This window comes from Hippocampus comes, unplaced genomic scaffold (genome assembly GCF_001891065.2).
Source record: "Hippocampus comes isolate QL1 unplaced genomic scaffold, H_comes_QL1_v1.1 scaffold156, whole genome shotgun sequence".
Lineage (NCBI taxonomy): Eukaryota > Metazoa > Chordata > Actinopteri > Syngnathiformes > Syngnathidae > Hippocampus > Hippocampus comes.
Genome location: NW_017805744.1, coordinates 2,309,461 through 2,334,684, shown reverse-complemented (window position 1 = coordinate 2,334,684; position 25,224 = coordinate 2,309,461). Strand labels below are relative to the sequence as shown.

At 40.3% G+C, this 25,224-nt stretch overlaps 2 protein-coding genes and 1 long non-coding RNA gene across 4 annotated transcripts; 2 read left to right on the top strand and 1 right to left on the bottom strand.

Moving 5' to 3' along the window:
* Positions 1-3,056: 3,056 nt before the first annotated feature.
* Positions 3,057-13,640, top strand: aga (aspartylglucosaminidase). The gene is made up of 9 exons (XM_019884337.1): positions 3,057-3,334; positions 6,016-6,169; positions 6,249-6,361; positions 10,230-10,342; positions 11,327-11,432; positions 12,124-12,199; positions 12,278-12,385; positions 13,216-13,349; positions 13,463-13,640. Exons 1-9 carry the CDS (start codon positions 3,226-3,228, stop codon positions 13,561-13,563), a joined length of 1,014 nt encoding a protein of 337 aa, XP_019739896.1. The 5' UTR covers positions 3,057-3,225; the 3' UTR covers positions 13,564-13,640.
* LOC109524436 (uncharacterized) lies at positions 6,382-8,468 on the top strand. Its single transcript, XR_002169962.1, has 2 exons — positions 6,382-7,722; positions 7,873-8,468. It is a non-coding gene; the product is annotated as an uncharacterized LOC109524436 (long non-coding RNA).
* neil3 (nei-like DNA glycosylase 3) lies at positions 13,637-24,259 on the bottom strand. 2 transcript variants are annotated; one of them, XM_019884335.1, is made up of 10 exons: positions 24,067-24,259; positions 23,789-23,898; positions 22,810-22,953; positions 22,175-22,388; positions 21,252-21,326; positions 20,570-20,736; positions 17,532-17,698; positions 16,368-16,605; positions 15,012-15,186; positions 13,637-14,033 (listed from the first exon to the last, which is right to left on the bottom strand). In XM_019884335.1, exons 1-10 carry the CDS (start codon positions 24,169-24,171, stop codon positions 13,851-13,853), a joined length of 1,578 nt encoding a protein of 525 aa, XP_019739894.1. In that variant the 5' UTR covers positions 24,172-24,259; the 3' UTR covers positions 13,637-13,850. The 2 variants fall into 2 exon arrangements, with proteins under 2 accessions (XP_019739894.1, XP_019739895.1); XM_019884336.1 differs by having other exon boundaries at positions 13,931-14,033; positions 15,080-15,186.
* Between the last annotated feature and the right edge of the window lie 965 nt (positions 24,260-25,224).

The window sequence follows — 25,224 nt, the reverse complement described above, 5'->3', positions numbered from 1 at the left end:
CGCTCAATTATCAGAAAATAACTTTAAAATGCCATATTTTGTGTTTTGATGAGGCTCAAAATAAAAACGGTTGTGCTTGTATAGCTTGAAGGCCTACCCGGGATACCTTGAGGGCATTTTATTTATTTATTATTATTATTATTATTTTTTGCAAATGGTTATGAATAATTACGGGATTGTTGTTAATGTATTCTTTCCCAACAGAGTAATATCGCGGATTTGCATCCACACACCATCCATCCATCCATCCATTTTAATCCTGAACAGGGTCGTGGGGAGTTGCTGGAGCCTACCCCCAGCTGACTTCGGGCGCAAGGCACACTATACTCTGAACTGGTCGCCACTCAGTTGCAGGGGACATACAGATGACCATTCACACCATCACTGAGTGGAACCGATCCCACACTGCCAGCACGCACACAAGTCCGGCGTGTGTACCACTACGCCATCAGAGACTCGCATTCACACACCTCTTTATAAATTTATTTTCACTGACTCTTAGATTTAATCTGGCACAGAGGTTTGTTATGTACGGTCGCGTAATGACATGCCATTTTCTGCGGATCAGAAATGACGATAAGATATTTGAAACAGTGACATGATAAAATGTTATCGTCTTCGTGACATACGCTACTCACAGAAAGTTAGGGATATTTGTTGTCAGGTTAACCCTTATAGATTGCACTCAAAAGACTGATAACCTAGCACGAGGTTCTGTCTGTTCTGTATCCACTCATGACACGAAGTAACGTTTGGCCACACAACCGAAGTTCTAACCACTTACCTTTCTACATACTCGTACTCACAATACATACAGTAAGTGCATTTAATATCAGAAAAGTATGTTACTTTAACTTCTGCCTAGCTTATTTTGCTGAGATAATTGTACTTTTTCTCAAGTATCACCTTTTTATACAAGTCTTATCCTTGAGTTGCAAGCATTGCATGGTGCTATTCTCTTTTTCACGATTTTATCAAAATCAAAGACCTTGCCCAGCGGGATTGGGACCAGGAAAATCAAGACAACAAAAGTCTTTGTACAACGGTGATCTTTATTTCATCTCCAGTTCATGGAGAAACACCATTGACAGACATGTGATGGAGGGACTCCCCAAACAGCGGGTGCGGCTCCTCTTCTACTATTTTTTTTCTTCTTGAGAGCGGTTACAGTATAAAACAAACTTGAAACATGTTGCCAATATGGTTTCGTTATACAATACTTCATGGTCATTGGTCATACGAATTCGACCGTTTAAACATAAGCATCAGATGGGGAGGGGTGCCCCCGTTGAGACATCTGTTTGTAGCACATCCTGTTTTGCAGCTACATGTCTCAAGACAGGAAGACCCCAAATCTGCACAACAATGAGCTTTTATAGCAACCCTTGTAGATAGCAGGGTATGTGATACAGGTTAACACTGTTAATTATAACATTTCCACTAACCAAACAATTCCCAAGTCCTAAAATCTGCAATTTACAGTAAATTTAACTCTCCGGTAGCCAGTAAAGAGATGTGTGCATACTGATTTACCTAGTAGGTAACCATAAATTCCACGTCACATTTTTCTTTTTGCAATGGCTGGTATCATATCTGTGTGCCACCAAAGCCAGCAGACTGACAAACAGCCAGCAACAAGTCCACTGTTGACGTTTGCCAAGCACAAACAGTGTATCTCAAGCCAAGACGTCCGCCCGAGGTTTCTGCACACAAAAAGCGAACTCCCCCTGGAGAGAGGAACGTCACAAAGGTGCTGCCCTGAGCTGCTGCTTCGCAATTTTAATCCCATCCGTTTTAAACCGGAACACTCTGAGCCAATCTGCAAGTCAATAATGAGCGTGGAGTCACAATATCACCTGGATGAAGGATTCCAATAGAAAAAGCCCAGGGGTACTCGCTGGTTCTGTTGCTACAATGCTAATTAATGCTAATGCCGTCAATGCAATGGATGTTATGAATAAAAAATGGTCCACGTGGGAAGTGTGAACATAACAAGTCACCCCTTGGGTCTTTTTTTAATTTTTTTTTTAGGAGAAACGACAACATGCAAGGGGTCTACTGTGATGGACAGATTGCCTGTCAATCACGGAATGAACATGACTAACCGTCACAACTGTGGAATTCACCCAATATTGCTGCTTTGAACCCAAGTAGAAGACTTCCTGCTCAATTTTGTGAGTAGGTCATCAGACTTGTGCATTTTGTTATGATTGGCATGTCCAGGATGTGCGGTCAGGGCAGGCAGAGGCAAGAAGCTCTCGCTGTAGAGCGCAGTTTGAAATGTGACTTCATTTTTGATGCTGCCAAAACGGATTCTCAGCGGCTTATTTTTTTCCAGTCGGGGCGAAGCTAACACAACTGTTTGACGGAAATGGTCGAAACTGCAATTTTGACATCTATTTTGGGTGAATAGAGGGTCGTAGAGCATTTTCAGAGGGCCTGAAAATGGGGGAGTGTGTGTGATGTTTGTTCCGAGTGTCTGAGGAACTGGATTCAAAAGATGTGCTACACCTTGGATGTTTTTGGGGGAGCAACATGACGCCACACCCGGCACAAACTCGACCGCACATGGTTTCCAAATTCTAAAAAGGCAATTCCCAGGCCGGGTCCTCCAATGCATTCAAAGGCTCCTTCTCATGTAGCCTACGTGGATAGGAATAGGGATACTGTATTGAGAAACGTAATTTGAAAGAGCATATAAATCTTGTTTGCAACAAGTTTACAACATTTCTGGGGATTATTAGAACAATTAGCACATTAGTACATCCGTCTTTTTTTAACATTACATTATACTCTGGTATATCAATATCATACCTACTGTAATATTTTATGGGTCAGTACTTCATAGTCTTCATAAAATTTTACTGCTGCAAAAACGTTTTGATAACGATAGTATTAGGTAGTTTTAAAGATTTTTACGTTGTATTACCAAATAATAACGACACTTTTATTTTATCTTGAATATACATACTGCATTATGCCCCTTTTTTGTTCCCCCAAAATATGGTATGAGCCGACGAGGCGTAAGGCACTGCCCCTTTAAGGATCTCATGCCTGTCAAGAATGCGACGTCATCAGGAAATGACGAATGGTTGTGCACAGTGACAACAGAATTTGACACTTCATTATAGCGCAACATATTTATTGGAAGATGTATCTCACTGTATATCGGGTGAGCATGAATTGACTAACTAAAATAGTCGTGCGAGTTGTTTTAAGGACAAAATGCCGACGTCGTTGATATTTTTCACTTTAATATGCCCGCTCGTATTTGGGAAAGCCTCACTACCACTGGTTATCAATACCTGGAACTTCAAAAATGCGACGGAAGCAGGTATGTTTTGGGATTATTTTTCTTTTTTACTTGCAGAGGCACAAGTCTGAACTAGTCCCGAGTTTGACACACACGTGACCGGATGAGTCGGACCGCAACTCTTACGTCCAGTCCACCATTTATGCGTACGTAGTTGCTTAGCAACATAAAAATATACAGTTTTGTAGGCGGTTTTGGTCCTGTCCTCTTCAAATTTGCTCTACAGATGTTTCAAGACATCACACTGTCGCTCTCAATCTTCAATTGGTACCTTGTGTAGAATTTAGAATTGACAATTTGGCGAGTATTGGCAAATTCTCAAACAATCGAGAAGTATTGCGATAGTATTGTATTTCCTTCCTTGTTAGCACGAAGTAGGATTTTGTTGGAATAGAAATCAAAGTGTGTGTGTGTGTGTGTGTATATATTTGCAATAAAATGTCCACTATAAACTTGCATCAATTTATATATATATATATATATATATATAGAGAGAGAGAGAGAGAGAGAGAGAGAGAGAGAGAGATAGGCAGACTTGAAGGGGTCATGTAAGAATTTTTGAGAGGTGAGATCTGATTCGGAATCAAATTCGTTACCGCTATGTTATCTGCTCCCCGATGACAATATGAAACTGCGTTTGCAATTCAGTGAGATTCTTAACCGGTTAGGTCTGCCCTTGCGCCATTGAATTGTTGGGAATGATGCATCAGAAAGCGCAGATTGGAAGTGAAAGCACTGAAGCTGTTGCTCAGAACTTTGTCAAGGCGGCTTTCTCCCAGGTGTGCTCAACGCAACCGTTCTGACAGGTGAAATCTGTACAAGATGGGAGTTAACTGGAAAAAAAAATATTTTGCGCTTGATAGATGGAAACTTTAACTTGTGTACATCATTTTTCCCCACAGTCTCTGAGGCAGACAGCGTGAAAGCAGGCAAATTGACATGCTGTGTGTGTGTTGCGTGTATCTTCTTAGTGGACGCAGCTTGTCGATTTGTCGGCCTTGGGAAGTTGCTGTACTCTGAAGTTTGTGTTAAAACATCCTTGTAGCACTGTGCATTGAGAAACAAGAAGCCCGAACCCACAGAGTGTCAATGGAAGACGTTTGCCACAGAGTTACATCATTGCTTCTTGTGACAGCAATTTGCCAGTGTGACAGGTTGAAGGAAACAAAATTTTAAGATGGAGTGGATTAAAGTGGCTTTTGTATTGCTTGTATACAAATAGTTGTGTCCCTGGAGCGCCTCCTCACCCATTATTTGGGCAAGAACACAAGCAAGATTTTTTTTTTCTTGTCTATGTTAGAAAATATGTCTGGGAGCAAGCTGTTCTGATTAAAGTACTTTTCACATAAAATGTTCATCACTTAAAAAAAAAAAACAAAAAAAGTAAATCTTACGAGAAAAAATATGTCATGTAATGTAGTGTCATTTATTTAATGTGACGTGCCTGAAAACATTTTCTTTATTCAGAAAATATTTTGCAGGTGAAGTGTGCAAGCTAGCAACTTGCATCAGTCATACTCGCGCCATAGCAGGATGGCATCAGTTAGGGAAAACTGGAGTCAAATTCATTTGAAACAGTGCTATCCTTTCCTGTTTAAAAGGAAGCACCTTTTCATCTCCTTGATCTAATGACGGATACCAACAAAGGTTATGGGAAGGTGGCATGAAGGTTAGGAGCTTTGACTTTCCAGAGAGACCTTTTCACTACCAACGGGTCTTAAGTGTTGTAATCAATTGTCGTTGATGTCCCACCTGTAACGTGTGGCAGTTGCGAGCTGAGGTGTTAGCTAACCGTGGACACGTGATGTTGGATAACAAAGACTTTCCACACACTTATTTTCTGGTCAAAAGCGAACAATAAACACACTACTCAGCTTTACTGACTGACTGCTGTCAGGCTGCTGAATAAACATACGTGAAAACCTGTAACCATTGTAAATAGCACAGCCACCTTATGCTGTGTTTTCTATTCTATTGCTAATGCTATATTTTATATTACACTTTTATTGAACTGTGTACAGTTCTTTCTGAAACATTTATTTTGTGCAATGAAACTTTTTTTTTTCTTCCCCCACAATTTTGCTGCTGTAGACTGCAAATTTCCCCACTGTGGGACAAATAAAGGTTATCTTATCTTATCTTTACCACGGGTTACGTGAGAGTACAGCAGCCTGAGTACACCTGATTGAGTCCATGACAAAAAAGTGTGGAAAAGTTCAAGGCAGGAAAAGTGACCTATTGACATGAATTATAAAGGTGCCACCGTGTGGCATGGTACCATATCTCTATAATGACTGTTACACTGCGCATATTATCTCAATCCATGGATCTGCGTCGGCTCACGCTATTCCGCACACCACTTTACCTCCATTGCTTAAGTCCATACAGTCAGTTGAATCCTTCAAGTACCTGTACATGAAATATCCTCTAAATTGGACACACCACAGAGAAGCGGGTTAATCACCCGTACCAATTTAAATTATTAAAAAACACAAACAAAAAAAAAGACGGCAAAATCTTTACAAAATCACGCTTTCATAACCGCTTTTACAACCCCTGAGCACGTCTGCTGGAGGTGAAAGCACACCCCATTCGTCTGTTAGTCAATTACAAGTAATACAAGCTGGAAACCTGGATACTACTTCATCCAGCAACAACAATCAATGGATAAGTGTGACCTTGTGTTTGTGTCGCTGCTTCAGCATGGGCGGTCCTGCAGTCCGGAGGCTCAGCATTGGATGCCGTGGAGACGGGCTGCAACCGCTGTCAAGAGGAGCAGTGCGACGGTAGCGTGGGCTACGGTGGTAACCCAGACGAGAGTGGTGAGACCACGTTGGATGCCATGATCATGAATGGGTAAAAAAAAAAAAAAAGAAGAAAAAAAATATTCCAGAGGGTAAGGGGGAAAAATGTCAACCGTTGTCTGTGTGAGCAGTAACACGATGGAGGTAGGCGCTGTGGGTGACCTGAGAAGGATTAAGAACGCCATTGGCGTAGCAAGAGCGGTGATGGAGCACACGCAGCACACCATGCTGGTGGGAGAGTCAGGTATGATGAGCACAGTGTCAAGTTTAACACCCGAGACTGACTTCCCAGTCCCTTTTGCGTTGAAAGCAATTGTCAACACTAACCGCTTTAAACCCTGACTTTGAAACCCTAGCTCAGGATTTGAAGTTCTAATTTCTTACCCTAACGACTTCACACACAAATTTGAAAACCCTCAATTGAATCCCTAACCCTAATTGTAAACCCTAAACTTTACTTCAGATCCAAACCATAAACCCTAACCCAGGATGGAAACTCTAACCCTAACTTGAAACTGTAACCTGAAACCTTAACCGTGACTTGAAATCCTAATTTGAAACTCTAACCACTAATTAAAAGACAAAGGGGAAAAACCTAAACATGAACGCCTAACCTTGACTTGAAACCCTAACTCAAAACACTAACCCTGGCTTGAAAGGCTAATTTGAAAGCCTAAACATGACTCAAAAACAAATTCAAAAACCCTTATTTGAAAAACTAACGCTGGATTGTAACATGATCTCAAACTACAACTCGAAACACTAACCCTTGAGACTTGAAACCCTGTCCACAAAACACTAATTCAAAAACCATAAATTGAAACCCTGGAAAGAAACCCTAATCATGATTTGAAAGCCTTATGCGGAACCCTAAACCATACTGAGCACCGTAATTTCAAACCCTAACCATGATATGAAATCTTCATTCAGAACACCACTTTGAAACACTCCCTGGTTTGAGGTTGAATACGGTGCCATCCCCATCCCAAAGTAACAATTGGAGAGTCATCAAATGATGTTTGTGGTCTGCGGTTGGTACAAATACACAGGGGGAAGGTTGTGGCTTCTAATCCAGTTGTTACTCACAAGAAAAACAAAACCAACCGCCTGAGCAAAACTCGTGACGAAGGCATGCTTTCATGTTGTTTACTTTCTGACACTAATCACGTGTCAGCAGAAATGGAGTCCCACCAGGCCTGGCAACGTTTTTTCCTCAAATCTTCTGCTGTCGGATGATTGCAAGTTGTTAAACATCAGCCGAGTTATCAGGTGTGTGATCGTCAATGTTCCACATCCTTGAGAGATGCACAGCATATATTCCACTTCCAAGTCAGTCTGGACATTTCTTCTTTGACCCCACCCCTTCCCCTGCGATCGTTAAGGCATTATCTCCAGGAGAACCGCCACTAACGAGATATTTTCTGTTTGGATTGTTCTCCCCCCCGCAGACAATTCAACTCTGTGAAGCCTCTCGTCTGTGTGGGGAAAACCCCACTAATGTCTCGGATTGTCCTGACGACAACCAGTCACTTCAATAGCATTGTGACACTCGATTTAAATTGGAGCATATTGTCATGGCCATGTCTGCAAGCCTTTAGAGCAGGGGTCCCCAACCTTTTTTGCCCCACGGACCGGTTTAAGTCAGACATTATTTTCAGGGACCGGCATTTAAGGTGTGGCGGAATTAATACAACAAAATAATATGGTATGAGCTGCATGAAAACTGTGGTGTTTTCGAAATACAATAACCTTTAGAGTGACTGATTAGATGCCGCATTTACTCAGATAATGGCAGTGCACACCATTATCCCCCAAAAATACTGACAGTTCTCATTTCAGTCGTGAGGCACTCTTGTACAAACAGTAAAAAAATCTTCTGCATGCTTTGTATAGGGTAAAACGTGGTAGCAGCTGGTAGAAAAACTTGAAAAGCTGTTCAAGGGTTCGCTGAACCTGAATGTAAATATGCAAGCCTGGAGGAAAAAATCTGGGAAAGAGTTTGGGATAGTTTCACAAAAAGTGTAATGTGGATCAAAACAATATGTCGTCAATGGTCAACACAGTGTAATGTATCAACGTTAGACAATTCAATATAACCTACTAATTGCGAAGAAAACAAATCCATGATATTCTTATTTATACATGAGCCACGGCCACAACTAAAACCAGGTCAACAGACAGACTGGCTAACGGTAGTGATGGCAAAAAAAAGCTTCAAATTTGCTTCATGGCTTTGTTGTATTTTTTGACTCCTCGATATGGCACTGTTGGTTTAAATAAAGGGGTCTAAGAATAGGCATGTCGGTGTGCTGTTAGCCCAGTGGTGACCAGAGAGTGCCATCGAGAGGAGTTAAAAAATATAATTAGCTTATGAAGCAAATTTGAAGCTTCACTTTCCCATCACTAGCTAACGGTAGTAATTTAACAGCCAGATAAGTCTCATTCGCTGACCCCATGTCATTCACCAGGCCGGGCCCCACGTTTAAAAGCCATACAGTCCAACCTCAAGATGACGACCCAAAGTGAACAAAAAATATTACCTGTGCCGCTCACTCACATCATTGAGTTTAATAATGCTAAATCAATTTTTATCCGATTAATCAATGTGGTAGTCAGAAAAATATTCAATCGCAGTAGCCCTACATGCACTCTTAAATCGCTGCACAAATTAGTTTGTAACCATAAAACGCCATATGTTGGAAACCTAGTAAACCGATGGATGATCCTCCATTCATAGCAACACTTATCTTTTCACCAGCAAGGCATTATGCTGCATGTTTTGAAGAGGGTAAAAGTAACAATATCTAGTGGAAAAACTGGAAAGCCAGTAGTCCACATGGACATCTTAAAGCAGTGGCTCCCAACCACCGGGACCTTGGCCCGTTTGGGACCACGCCACACAGAGACAGACCTGCGAGCTGTGCTGTGAGCATATTTGCTCCATCAGACGAGGCGGAAATGTGCGCAGCTAGCTAATATAAAATTGGTTTGCAAGTTGAAATAAACAGAATTTGCAAATAAGAGAAAGAAGAAGCTGTACACAGAAAGCGATGATAACAAACGTATGGGCAGCCATGACTCCCGAAGATGAAGCTATTGTGACGTGTTAAGTTTCTCCCTTAGCGGTCTCTCCAGAGCGACGCAGAGGACGACGCTGTTTTGTGTGGTATGTTGACAAAAACAAGGCAAGACAAGAAACCCGTCAAATTATTTGAATAAGTAGCACCCAAGTGGAAGTATGAAAATGCAAGCAGTTTTCCTAACCACATAAACTTTAGCAGTTTAGTCAGTAATAAGGAGCCGGCAGGCACCGGATGAAAGCAGCAATCAGTGGTGTTATCTTTTGATCAGTTACATTTGCGAGTAGCAATGATGCTAACGCCGTATGTAGGATTGCAACATACAAATTATTATTTCACATTATAAGGCCTAATTATTATTCCTGATTGGGCCATTTCTTAGCATTTCAGTGTTATGTTACATTTGTTGTGCAGTAGAATAACACAGTTTGAAATAAATGTTAAAATTTGAATTACTCTTTGTTATCAGTAGCAGTGGTTTAAAACTGGCAATTTAAAACCAGTGGGAAAAAAATGGTTGCCGGTCTGCGAACAGCATGTACCGTACTTGTTTCAATCGGTCCATGACACAAAAAAAGGGTGGGGATCACTGTCTTAAAGGATTGCTTTTTTTCATGTTACAGTAACATGATTGTGGGAATTAAAATGGCAGAATCAACAGGACATGTTTTAAACACAAATACCCTCTGGCAAATTCCACAGATTTTGATTTAACAAAGCCAGAAATGGTTTCAAGTGAAATTAATAATGGCACAATCTGTGCTTAGGACCTCATAAGCATTCATTGTCGTGCATTTGTGATGAAATTGGTGTTCAAAACAAACTGGGTGAAATGTATTTCTAAACTAATTTAAAGCCACCTGAAGGCATCTATTGAGCACTCTGGTGTCATCCGACGCATGCTAACACCTGCTTGGCCATCGCTGGCTCCTCAGTTGCGATTACATTTGGCTACAAGAACAAATTAGGGCTGCAAAATTGGCCCTCATGTCAAAAAATTCTAAGAAGGCCATATGTTATCTTTCTTTGCAGCGTCTGTGTTCGCAGAAAATATGGGCTTCATCGCAGAGGACCTGACCACCATCAAGTCGCTGGATATTTTCACGCAGTGGCTGAAGGGCAATTGCCAACCTAATTACCGAAAGGTGAGTGTGCCGGTATTTTGATTAGCATTGGCTCCAGGCGTGCTGCTACGAAAAGATATTGGGCTGCGAGCTTGACTGGCATGCTAATAATGATGTCGTTCATGGAAAAACATGGCTTGTTCGTTTTAGAAGTGTTTCATTTGTTTGATTTATCCTGAACTTATGCCTAAGAGCCCCAAGATAATCCTTAACTCTCTTATTATGATACAGGTCAAATAGACCAGTGTTAAAGTTTAATCCGTGTTTTTTATATATATATATATCTATATATATATAGATATATATATAGATTATCAAACAAACACGCGCTAACCAGTCAATATATTTTAAATATACTGTATATCCATCCTCCATTGTCTGAACTGCTTGACTATATATTTCCTCTCGAACTTAAACGTAGTTCAGCATTTCATCTCTAATTCAGTATAAATTTCAGTCGGTTAAAACTTTCAGGGATTTTACTTTTGAGATTTTACAATGAACTAGAAGCTAGAAAACCAATTTAAAGGGGAGAAAAAACAAGAGTTTTTGTTGTTGGTGGTTTAAACATTGCGCAGCACTTTTATGATTTTCAATGATATCAATTTCCATACAGCGTATTAACAGGATTAACAAAGCCAATTTGAAGACTCTTTTAGACTGCTTTCACCTTCAATTTGTATGACAGATAAAAGCAGGTGATTCCCTTCTGCTTAGTGATGGAGCACTTAGGTGTAAATACAATGTACTATCAAACATACACAAATTTAATCAAGCAGCTGCCATACAACTGAGAAGAGAACAGCCAGCATCGTGAAGTGCGTCACCGTGGACTGTTTTTACTTCAGTGAACTTTTCTTTCATCAGTTTTTCATTTATCAACAGGAATAAGGCTTTTCAAACTTAATTGCTTTACTCATACATATAATAAAAAGATGATCATGTTATTTTCTTTTTTGCATTAAAAAAAACAATTCATATCCTCCGCTGTTTTTTTTTCTCCAGAATGTTCTTCCCAACCCATCCAAATCATGTCCTCCCTACAAGCCACAAGTGAAGCTGGAACAGAAAAAGCAACTTCCTGCTGATATTCGTTCCCACGACACCATAGGTGGGTTTTTTCGGGATTTGCATGACATTAAGTATATTTCCAGATTGTTCTGATGACCTAAAATGCACAACTTCCTTCCATATTACACAGTTGCAAGATCAAGCTTAACCACTGGACGTCACTGATTCCTACTCACCGCTCCTTTCTTTCTTTTTTTTTTTATTTTTATTTTTTTATATTTCTTTGTTTAGGGTCCCAAGCGTAACTATCCAAAATTCACTCAGTAGGGCCTCAATGGAAAGCATATTAACTGCAAATGTGGGTGGACTTGGCTATCGATACATACAGTATTATCTCATAGACCCAGGCACAAAATTAACAGGAGCAGCCATTTTCGTTTGAAGCAGGCATTTTGGGCAAATTCCAGGGCTTGTAAAAACCTTCTAGTGAATTTACCCATGCCTTTCAAGCTTCTGTATCCTGGTGAAAAATATTTGTATTTTAGGAGTCCCACATATGTTCCCCCATAATTCACTTAGGGGTGCCCACTTTGAAGTTCGAAAAATATAACTCCATACACTAGTTACACACTTAAGAGGTCCATCACGCACAAAAAGGCGTATTGAACATTAAGTCAGCAGCTATTTTGGGCGAAATCCAGGGCTTGCACTTTGGTAAACTCCTACTGTGGAATGTGCCCAAATGATTGCAGCTTTAATTCCATTTGATTGATCTATTTATTATTTACCAGGTATGATCGCATTTGATCAATATGGCCATGTGGCTGCGGGGACATCCACCAATGGGCTCACTCATAAAGTTCCAGGGTATGTTAATTATTGTAACTGCAGTAGCAAATGTGCATGTTCTCGGTATACTCAAACATTTTGTATCCCGACACACAGTCGAGTAGGGGACTCTCCTATAGTCGGGGCAGGAGCGTACGCTGACAGCTTGGCAGGAGCTGCCGCTGCAACTGGAGATGGGGACATCATGATGCGCTTTCTGCCCAGGTAGCTTCCCTGTGCTTTTATGCTGCTTGTATAACAAGCAGTAAGAGTATTCAAAAAGAAAAAAAAGGTAGACTGCATTGGCCAAAACTGTCACGTGTGCGTTTAGTTCAGGGTCCATTTTTTTCTCCTAGGATTCTGGCTTTTTCCCTCAAAGTCTTTATTCTCTCTTAAGATTATGGCTTTTTTTTTTTTTTTTAAGGAAAAGGCAACTGTTTTGCAAGCTTTCAATCATTGCTGTATGATAATAACTATCCCAAAAATATTCAGAATACAAATACACCTTTTTTAGTACTGCAAATTTTGGGGGGAGAGAAATAATGGTATTAATGTACAATTAATTTTTTCTCAAAAATACAGTTTGATTATCAAATGATTTCAACCTTTTGTCTGAAATATAACAACTTAATTCCCATAAGATTGACTTAACTATTTTCGCAAGATGAGTTTTTTCTTTGAAAAAAAAGAACAAAATATATATATTTTTTTTCCCAAAATGGAAAAAAAACTCGTTATGACTTGTCTGAAAACAATTATTACTGTCAAAAGATTACAACTGTTTTTTCTTAATCTACCACTGTCTATCTTAAAAGGATTCTGTTCTTGTAGAAATAACTTTTTTATGTTAACGTGAATTTTTTTGCTCAAAAATACAGTTTTACCCTCAAAATTGCAAAACATTAACCTAGGAGTCAGTCCATTAATTTGTCCTATGAAGATTCCGCCTTGAGGGACAGCAATGCACCCCGAGCTTACTGCGACAGCCCGCTTAGTGGCCTTGACAAGCCCTCGTTAGTTGGCCTGACACCTGTCCAATGCCACACTGCCGACAGTTACTTGGCGGTTGAGCTGATGAGGACCGGGATGGATCCCTCGGCAGCCTGCAAGATGGCCATTTCCAGGATTAAGAGGCATTACGCTGACTTTTTTGGGGCCATCATATGTGCTAACTTGACAGGCCATTATGGTGAGTTTTTGGATTCACATACACACATGGATGCCAAACATGATTATTACTTATCTGAGAGACAATGTCCGGGACATCAAAACCAATCATTTGCTTTTGCTCTGTTTAAAAAGGTGCAGCTTGTAACAAGGTGGACGGATTTTTGCAGTTTCACTACATGGTGTCAAATGGCGAGTCCGACGCACCACTTCTCAAGTCAGTGGACTGTTTTTAATTTTTTAAAATAATTTTTCTTTTAAACCAAAGATTTTGGAGAGATATTGAAAACATTAAAATAATAACTGATGTAAGACTTTGTTTGGTGTCTTTAATATATATTTATATGTAAAAACTTTATAACTCATAATAGACAGATGAAATATACACAATACACACCACCCATGATTGACAGGAATAAGTTAAATGCAGTATTATCCATAGATTCCATTTTTAAAGTCTTGTATGAGAACTTGAATGTGGGGGTTTTCGTCATTCAAACCTCATTTTGGTCCTAAATTGACACTAACAGCCTGGCAGGATAGAAACGCCAGGTCCGCCCTCCGCCCACTGGAAATAATCGCACTGTTTACCCTTTCGGAAGCCGCAAGTGTAGAAATTGCGGCCGTTGTTGGGGCCCAGCTTGAGCACAGTCCTCATCACGCACCGCTTTCCATGGTGACAGGAGGGAAAGTGTAAGTCAGCCCACTAGAAAAACAAAATACAGGGAGATATTATCAAAAATGTACTTTTTAATGGCTTGTATACAAAAAACTGGGCCACTGGATTGTCTGCCCAGCCATCAAGTGTGAAATTAAACAAAAGCATGCCAGTGAGCGGGCTAGTCTGAATTGTGATGTCACACTTTTTAGATGAAAAGTAATTGTGTCATAAAATGTCTTTATCCGGGGTTCCTACAGGTTTCTTCAAATTCCATTTATGACTTCAAGAGCTATATAAGACACATGTACAAAAAAAAAAGCTTTTGATAGCAAAAATATTTTCTGCACCCTTGAACTGATAAAAATGAATTCTGAAAGGAAGTGAAACAGTGATTTCAGTGAGTGCGTGCAAGTGTATGTTTGCATGTACAAGTGCACTGCACGCACATATTTTACACTGCGTTCTGGTTTCACTTCGCTCGCTTTTGCGGAGACACTTTCGCTGCGGTGTGGCATTTGCATGAGGCAGACGATGTTGGTGCACACGGAACCTCTTTGGATAGCTGCTTCTTACTGTTGCACGGACCTTGTCATGGTGGAAGATGATTTCCCCAAAAAAAGCAAGGCGTTAATTGTTTTGATTTCTTCATTGCTACTGGTTCGAATGCACTCGCGACTAACTACACACTACTTCACAATACGTGACGTGCATCCCTCCCACTCTACTTCCACTTGCTCTGCAGCATGATCCTGGCTGATCACTTAACACACACTGCCACCTGCTGGACAGATTTTAAATGATTTAGAATAAAGACAAGGGGGGCAATAGCGGGTTTTCAAGACAAATTCAAACATCATGGGGAGTGAATGAGTTAATATTTCAATATTGCCATTAATGTTACATCCCTAAATTTTACACCTAAAATTATTTTCAGAAAATGTGATTTCTTAAAAGAAAGTCTGATTTCTTGAGGGGAAAAAAAAAGCTGTGACAGCAAAATCTGCAGAGTGTGAGATTTCTCACCTCAAAGAAGTTGCACTTTGCCTCCCGGGGCTGTGAACAGGTGTAAAACAGTCGTCCTTTATTCTCACCGTCCTTGTGGACCACTCGCAGGAGAGTTGGGCGACCGTGGGATGCACACAAGGGGGGGACGGATGGGCTGGACTGGCCCCGTTCCATCTCTGCAGTTGTGTGTGCACTAAACAGAGGAGACATCAGCTACAAAACAAGAAAAGAAACCAATTTGGTTCTTGTAAAATGGCGTCTTTTTACTCAATAGTGATTTTTTTTTTCTCTCAAAATTGTGAATTGGTTTCTCCAGAAAAATACAGCTTCATTTCTTAAATTAAAATATTTTTTATCAAAATACAGCGGACTCCCATATACATTGTTTGGCACCCGTGATTTTTCCCCCCTAATATTTTTAAAATTTTTTTTTTTACAATTTTTGGGGTGAGGCAACAACTTATTTTTTTTTGCAGAAAGTACTTAATGACAGTATATCTCCGCTTTTTTTTTTTTTTAATTTGGGGTGTGAAAAATGTTCCATTTCCTTTTTTTTCCCCGCTCCATTGCAATTATAATGGTCACCAATTATTTGCGGATTTTTGGTATTTGCATGGCAGCTTGGTTTCTATCCCTCATGAATCGTGAGGGTCTACTGTGTAATTTTATTCTTGTAATCAGGTGATTTTTTTTTTAAACAATTTTCCTAAAATGGCACTTTTATCTTGAAAATATATATCTATATTGCTCAAGTAATATTTCGACTTTAGTCTTGTAAAATTACCGGTACGTCTTTTTACTTGTGAGATTATGCCATGTTTCAAAAAATAATAAGACTGTTCGTGCATTATTTTGACAATTTTAGTAAGTTTACGACCCTCGTGAGGATATGTGGTCCAGAAAGTGAATGGACACTTATTTTTTTTCTTCCCCCCCTCCCCTCCCTCCCAAAAAAATTCTTTAAATGTAAGACTTATTTGCTTGGAATCTTTTTACTTTAAAAAAAAAAAAAACATTTTTTCTTGTAATTTATACCTTTAAAAAGGTGACTTCTTAAAATTTTCTGCAGCCCCAAAAAGCGATTTTAGTCTTGTAATTTCTGATTTACCATCTCAATTGTAACATTTTTAATCGAGAAGAAAAATCTTATTTTGTCTAATTTTATTCTCGAAATATTTCAACTTTTATGCACGTGTGTGATGCACACAGGAGGGACCGGCGAGACTGTAATGTGTCGCTAGTGTTGTCTGTGCACTAAAAGAGGAGCTGAAACTTGTCTTGTTAGGGTGGAAATAACCTGAAAACAAAACTTGAGTTCTGTACCCTCAGGCTAGGGAAGCTTTTATTATTGTTATTCATGAGCGAGTCACTCACCCCATCTTGTTAGAGGGACCAGCATCAATTCTCATTTTCTTGCACGGCTGACTGGATGAGGCCAGCGTTCCCCCACGAGACAGCTCAGACGCCTTGCTCAAGTCGGAGAAAAGCAAGGTGGCTGTCCCGAAAGCGGAGCGCCAGTTCAGTTTGCGCTCCTCTTGGGGTTTTGTGAAGGCAGTGCAGGGATACCGCACCAGATCGGTGGAGGAGGGCGCGGAGGTGCCCTCTTTGTGGACTGCGGAGGAAGTGATAAAGAGACATTTCATGATTATTCTGAGGCTCCACTCATAAAACATAGGTTATTAAATGCACGCTTTTAGAACATAAACAATACTATCGACCACTTTTATGTACTCCTGCAAGTCCAGTTCACCTCACAACTGCCTCTTCTGGGCAATTTCAATGCATTTGAATATGAAACATGAAATGCTGTAAAAATGTTATATCCCCATTACTGTATATAGGGAGCAAAATGATCACAACAGGGATTGGGCTAATTGGCGTGGTACAAGGCAAAGCATAAGGTACAGGAATGTAAAACGAATGGAAGCAATAACTAAAATACCATATAAAGAACATTTTAAAAATATAAAAGTACTACTTGGAAAAATACACAAATATCAAATACTGCAAAAACAAACACACAACTATTTGGGGAAAATTCTGCCGCCCCCCCCCCCAAAAAATAAATATATAAATAAATAAATGAAAGCATGCAAAAAACACAGTAATCAGAAAGGGGGCAAATATTTTTTTCATGGCACTGTATATGTGAAGTACCTTGCTTCATATTCCTGGAAAGAACCTGAAGAAAAAAAAAAACTCCCCAAAATGACTAAAATGCCCCTCAAATGGGGTCATTGATTGTTGCTTGCTCTCTCAAAGAAAAAAAGTCATTTTGATCCCTATAAGTGCTTTGATAAAATGGATGGATGGACATCAGGTAGGACATAACTTGTTTTTGTAAGAACCGCCATTTCCTTCTTCTTTAATTGGCTACATTCCGTTAACGTCACAATTTGCCGACTCAAATGGCTTAAGAATACTCGGCTTTTCCCGCACACGCAAAGATTTTTCGTCAAATGAGCACGTTCAATATTTGAAAAGGAAGTGAGGTTAAAACTTTTGAATTGGCTGCAACTAACAGTCAGTTAGTTTTACCCGGAGCTCTGGGCGTGAGGCAGGCGTCACAGCTTTTGGCAGCAGACTGGTTGAGGAGGGTGCATAGGTGACACGCCCAGTCCTCTTCCTCCCTCTTTGCCACATTCTCATTGGCTGCTCCCCCACTGCTTGCCCAGGCAATCAGGGTGTTCCTGACAGGAAGTTGACTGTAAACATGAAAAATGGAACAAAATAAAACTTTTAAACAGTTTTCAAACACTTATTTTATTTTGTTCTATTTATTTACTTCAGCTTTTCTAAGAATAATGACCACATACTATTTAATACTATGAAAAAGACACACATCAATAAGAATAATTTAAGAAAAACTATGAAACATGTTCATGATAGAAATATTTACAGAAAATAATGCAAAATTCACAGATGTAAAAGGGGGAGAAAAAGAAAAATATTTGTTCTTAAAAAACATTGCCAAAAACAAATTGCAAAAACATCATCCACGATATTTTGTGGTCATTAATTGTGTTTTTGTGATGCACAACTTGATCACACGTGCTTTCAAAATTCTAGAAAGGCAATTCGGATGGGTCCTTTGAAAGCCTTCAAAGGCTCCTCCTCATGTAGCCTCTGTGGACCACATAAATTAATGCTTAATGTGAATTTAGAAACCACGTGCGGTTGAGTCGTGCTGGAAGTGATTTCACACGGTAGAAAATGCGGCCTTCTAAGGACCATCCATTTTCTAATGCGCTTATCCTCAAGAGGGTCGCGGGCATGTTGGAGCCTATCCCAGCTGTCTTCGGGCAGTAGGCACGGTACACCCTGAACTGGCAGCCAACCGCAGGGCACACATAGACAAACAACCATTCGCGCTCACAATCACACCAATGGACAATTTAGAGTGTTGCATTAGCTTGCCATGCATGTTTTTTGTAATGTGGGAGTAAACCAGAAGTACACGGAGAAAACCCACACAGGCACGGGGAGCACATGCAAACTCCACATTGGAAGGCCGGAGCCGGAATCAAACCCTGGTCCTCTGCACTGTGAGGCGGACGTGCTAAACAGTCAACACCATTTGCACGGCTGTCTTTCCTTTTTAGTGCATCGTCTTAGGGATTTTCACCATGGCTAGTGTGAATTCATTCGTTTAGCCACTATCATTTGTGTGTTCTAGGCCATAGCCATCTTTGATTCATTCATTTCGTCACTTTATTCATGTGTTGCACAAATGTAGTTTGGATTCAGGAGTGTTAACTCAATTTTTAGGTATAGTGTCGCGTAGTGATAGGTAGATGAGGCCTTGTGAGGTATTATGTCACATTGGGCAAACTGTATTGATACTGTGTTGGCATGTCACGCTGTTGCTCCACAGGAGACCTGCTGAATCTTTGCATTGCAGGCACCCTAGATGCAATATTGTTTAGTTATCCTTGTATTCTGTTTTGTATGAGCCTATTTCTATTTGAATCTAAGTTTACATTTTTTGAAATATACAGTCAATAAATAATGTGAACATTACTGTCAAAAATACGAGCACAGCAATAATGAAAAATACTCCAAAATATTTTTTTAAAATATACCAACCCACCCCACCATCCGAAAATGTTACACAAACCGCAGGAGGAAGCCAACAAAACATTTGCACTTGTAGCAGCTGGTGAGGCAACACCAGTAGCAGGCGGCGTGCATTTAAATGCAGTGCCGCGACATAAATCTCCACTGTGTTTGACAAGAAGGCCGCCAATCATCGTGTGGATGGAAGGAGGGATGGGTGAAGAGATGGCTGGAAGTATGTAGTCATGCTATTGGCTGCTAATGGCAAACTTCCCTCACAGATTGATCGGTCAGCTGTGTAATGTGTTTGAAGGGCTTTCGGCGGGGAGCCCTCGCTAAGCCTCGCTCAAACACCAGCCAGGCGGTGTTGAGCCCGTGCTCTATCTGGCAAACATGCAACGAACATGTGCATCGGTGGCACCCAAAACACTCCCCGCTCCCTGCCAAGCCCATCTGCCTGCAAAAGATGGCCTCTCAGAGCTGAAACCCTCTAACAGAAAAGCTTCACGGAAGGCACAAAAAAATAATAATAATAAAATTGTAGTTGTAAAATATAACCTACTAACCATTCTGTTGTGTTGAAGAATGCAAAACAAATAATGGACCGTTTCTGCTCTTTATTATATCCTGTAGCACTGGCATCGGGCTGAATCCTCGTTTCTCCAAATGTTTATTACTATCATTAATGCAGTTCTATTCAAGATACAGATAGAATTAGAACAACAAATGAAGTTAGCGCAGCCCTTAAGTCTATCAAAGCTAACAAAAATGAGGGGATGTACATTTTATGTCAAACCATTTATTTTTATCCTGTCAGGAGTTTTTGCATCAAGTTTATAACTGTGTGTGTGGTTTCCATTGAACTCCCATTGAACATTCACACTGCTTCATCTATTAAGTGTTTTAAGACATTTATTTACGCGGGCATTTTACATAAGATGAGCTGGGCATTTGCATCTTTTTGTTTTAATTTGTATTTTTCTTCTCTATTGTGTTTCTACTGTATATGCTGCACTTTTGACTGTGTTTACTGTACTTTAAACGTGTATATAAATAAACCTTAACCGTGAATGAGGGCAGCAGATTTTCGGGGGGGAATTTTTCAAATACAGAATCAAGATGTTAATTTACATTGGAACTTGAGTGTGAGAGAGAGAGAGAGAGAGAGAGAGAGAGAGAGAGAGAGAGAGGTCTGTGTGTGTGTATATACACACACTATTCTTAAAGAGGTAAACCAAACTAACGACACTGTGTTCCAAATTATCAACCATATTGAGGTTAAATTTAATAAATATTTTGAGTTTCATATGGCCACCATCATCCCGACTTCAACTCTATTGAGAACTTTAGGGGTATCTTTAAAAGGAAGCTCTATGAAGTAGGAAGGCAGTATGCCACTAAACAACAGCTCTGGGAGGCAAAAAAAAAGTTCTACTAAGAAAATCATTGTTCTTAACCAAACAAACAACACATTTGCCGGTCACTTAATTAGGGACACAAGCACCCTGTTCTGCTCCCACCTGATGTGAATGCTGCCGGTGTCACGCCCTTGACAGCGGTCACAGAAGTACGTCATCCTGGCATTGTCACCGAGACGACAGACAGTGATGGTGCCGGAGCAGCGGCCGCACCGGGAACGCTTGTAGACTTTGTAGTGTGTGCATAGCGCAGAGCCAGACTTGCGACACTGGCAGAGAGAGAGTGTGAGTGAGTGTAAGAAGATGCCAGGTGAAGCCATCAGTACGTGCAAGCAATATGGACAACACAAGTGAAAATGTCAACTGCAAACAAGCTATTAGCAGGTTACAAAAATGATCACTCCAAAAATGCTGTAAAATATCTTCTAAAGAATGTTCGTGTTTTAAAACTATAAAATATATACCGGTACTAACTCTTCATGATAAATTTGGGGTTTAGGATTATAACTCCACAGTATACATTTTAGGATGGAAAATACACAAAAAATTTTAGCTAAAAATATCAAATACATTAGCTAAAAATACATACATTTTAGGTATTTATGTACTTGTATTTTTAAAGAATCCAAAAATATGAAACCAAAAACTATTAGACAGAATGTACAAATCCTGGTAACATATTAGAAACAAAAGAAAATATCAGAGAAAAAAGTGACAAAAAGGCACTGAATGCAAAAAAAAAAAAAAAACACCTAAAAAAATGTAACCACAGCAAACATCTCACCTTGTAAAAGAGAAGAGTGAAATCGCGCGTCATCTTTACCAAATGGTGAAGCTGCTCGTCCGACAGCTGCTCCACCTTAGGAAGGCACAACTGCAGTGAGTAATTACGTTTAACATTTCAAAGAAAAACCTCACACGTACAGTAGTCAATCTATAACAAACACATCAGGTGCACAAACCAGTCATCCTTTTTCTTTGGCCTTACTCCTCATTAGGGTCGCAGACAAGCACAGTACTTAGACTGGTCACCTGCCAATCACAGGGCATGTGCCACATGTCCTGGTCCAATAGAAACAATTGTAAATCAAAAGAGATTTTTTTCCCCCCTTACAATTACTTTCAATATTTTCTTTACACTGTCCCAGTATTCGCAAATTATGGGACAATCCTAAAATATGTGCGTATAGTTTCCTGTCCGACAACAACGCCTCGAGCATTTTCCGGATTTAATTGGAACAACGAAGCCCTGATTTTTTTGTTTTTCATTCAAACTTTTGCCATAATATACCTGTTGAATCTTATTCTGTCAGATATTTTGGATGGATGGATGTTTTCTTCAGATTAATGAGAAATACAGTACATTCTATGCATTGTGAATGTAGCAGAAAAAGTATATATAAATATATATTTTTAATAAGGACCCCCAATCTTTGGAACAGTAATGTATGTTCTCCTTTAGTGAAAGTACAGTATGCATGTTCATTCAGATGGCATTTGTTTTATAAATCAGATCAAATCCCCAAATTATTTAGTTTCTTTTGCCGCGCTGCATAACTTTCTATATCTTCGTCCCATTTTACACCCCCACTGCAACACATCACTCGATAAAGCACCAGAAAGTTATGCAGAGTGGGATGTCTCTGGTTGTCTCGCTTCACACCCTCACCCCACCATCTTTGGCTGCATACCATCCATCATCTGTACCTTCACAGCCGGGTGTAGGCCCGCGTCGAAAAGAGCTTCGTTTTTAATGATGTTGCCCACCCCCGGCATGACGGCCTGGTCGAGAAGGACGTCACAGAGCATCCTGCCAAGATGGCGTCTCACTGCTTCGGCTGAGCGTGAGTGGATGAATGCCGGCGAACACACGTCCAAGGACTGAAGGGCTCGCACACGCTGATTACAGTCGTCACTCAACCTGTGAGAACACAAACACCCACATATACATGAGCACACACACAAGCCAAGCACACACATACTTACACTCATATTTGCACACTGGACACTCACGTACGTACATGCTGTAAAGCACAAAATACATGCACACACTGACATACACAAGTCTATATCCAAACAAAACACTCGCACATACTCGTACGTATAAAAACTTACAGGAATGCACATGTACAGTACATATACCCGCTAACTGCCTGCGTCAGCAGTGTGCATGGGTAACTACGTGTGTGTACACACCAGTGGCGTTACATGTCTAGAAATGGAGTGCTTGTTAACGCACCTATAGCCTGCAGGCAAATCATGTGGGAAACATTCACTGGATGGGGCTTACAACCTTCAAGGTGAACTTCTGTGAGCTCAATCCAGTATCATTTTGGGTTTACCTCAATTCCACCGTGCTGTCGAAGAAGCGTACAATGTCGTTGGCCAGGTGGATTTCAAGCACAGGGACGGAGCTCCCTCTGCCACCGCCATGGTTCCTCTCTGGGGTGTTGATTCGCATAGAGCCGTTCATGCCAAAGTGTACTCTAGTAGAAGATTCACAATATTAATAAAGAGTATGAAAGAAAATATTTATCAGGTAATGTTAGTACAGGGAAGCAGTTTTTTTCAGAAGGGATGGCATAATATTGGTGAGTGTCAATCAAAATTGGCCGTTATTTTCTTTGTGGAGGCAGCTATTTGTTTGATAAAGCTCTTCTATTGGATAATATTCGATAATCTAAGTGTGCATCAGTTCCACCTAGGCGAATACATCAAGAATCCAAAGTTGGTCTTACCAAAGACAGCTACGTAAACCCATCTAACTTACTCAATCAAGGCAGGTGAAAGGGCTTAAAAGCAGGACTGACTCCTTAAAATTAAGGTCGTGAGAACTTAGACGAGTCTTTCTCAACGCTGGTTTAAGGAAATTTCCGTCCCCTGCTGTGAACGCGTTAGAGCGGGCGAGGGATAAGGGGAGTTTCGACCAGGACTTTCCTGATAGTCCTATAGGTAAGTGGGATCTGACAAATGGCATACATCTACATGTATATTTCTCATTGAACCACAATCAAAATCACTTAATCTATCCTCAAGCAATGTATCCGGATTGGTGTTTTGAACAATGATAATACCGAATGAAAACAATCAAAAATGAAATAGTAACAAACATTTTGTGCGTGAAAGAAGTGGAAAGAATAGATATTCGCGTAAAGATGTAAGGAGTCAAGGTACAATGGAGGCTCAAAAATAACTACCCCAAATTTCAACTTCAGTAAGGTAATGAAGTATAGTACTGTACTTGATACCTCTGGAACACGATGACAAGTGAAAGAGACATGAATGATTTGAACCCTTGGTAGACATTCTGCAACTTCTTACCTCAACGCATTAGAGCCAAAATACAATAGCTCTTTCCCCAGGGTATCTACGCCGGTGTATTGAGACCCTTTCAGCCTTTGGATGGCGTTGTTTCTTTCCTGCTCGACTCCCTGCAAGTACACGAACGTCACTACAGTATGTATCGGAGACATACAAGTTATTGTCGAGCCGCAAACATTATTACCAGACGACTACTCCAGTCATTTTTGTTTTCTACTTGCTGAGCTACCTTGACAAACCATTCTTAGCGTTGGGATGTCTTTTACGGACAAAAATACCTTCGTTGTGAACATATTGCCCCGCATCTCTTTCACTCTTTGTCCTTTCTGGATCCTCGAACGTATCTTCTCGCCGTTTAATGTACACCCAGGACCTTCAACCATTTTAAAACTTAAACGCTAATTGTTGGCAAGCACTATCACACTTCAACTGTTGTCGCGTCCCCGCCACTTATTCAATTTGACGCATGCGCAGTGGGTCGTCTCATGTAATCAACTGAAGCCACAGGGCAGCCATCTTACGTTGCCACACTTGCTAGAAAACACCGCTCTAATTGCGTGTTTCAGACTAACAAGAGGGTATCAAAGAACTAACTTTAATATTTGAATTGACTATATTACCTCAGTATCATGAATTGTGTACCCAAAAAAGAGGATTGTTCGAATCCTACAAATGGTTAAAAAGGTGTATGGATGTAACCTTTAACACTCCTTTACCAAAGGTTACTCCTGACTAATTTACGGCAGCAACATTTAAAGGAACAGGAAAACAAAGTAGCTGACAGACGACGCGAGACTCTCGACTAGCACGCTCAATAAAGGCTTTAAAAATTGTGTTACAAAAAACACTAACTGGAAAATAGTAATAAAACGTTTGGGGTGTTTTACTGTCCTTTTTTGAGCACAGAAGGATGGTCAATTAGATCAAGCAATATATGTTCAAATGAAAAGGAAAGGTGTGTTTCGAAATAACACCTTGCCATAATTTATTCGAGAATAGGCAATTTCAAAATCAATGAAAACCATAATCAGTAATCCTTTCACAAAAATAATTAGCATTTGTATCCTTGTCATTTTATTATAAAGCGATTATTTTGCAGCTAAAGTCAGCAAGCGAGAGACCAATGTCAGTCATACATGCCGTCACGCAATGACGTCAGTTCGGAAATGTGGAGTCGAGTTCATTTGATACAGTGTTGTCCTTTCATCTCCCAGATGACGTAATCAGGTAAGGAAGACCGAAGGGCAGGGCGCGCATTACTTACGGCCATGGCCTAAGAGCGAGCCCGGCCAGTCAAGTGACTCATTAAAAATGCAACCTTAGTATTATCCTGAGCCTGAGTAGATGGTTGCTGGTCAAAAATCCAGCTGCAATGGTGAATGAATTATTCGCAAATACCCGGCTCTTCACCATAGCGAGGAGGATGAGGTAGTGAA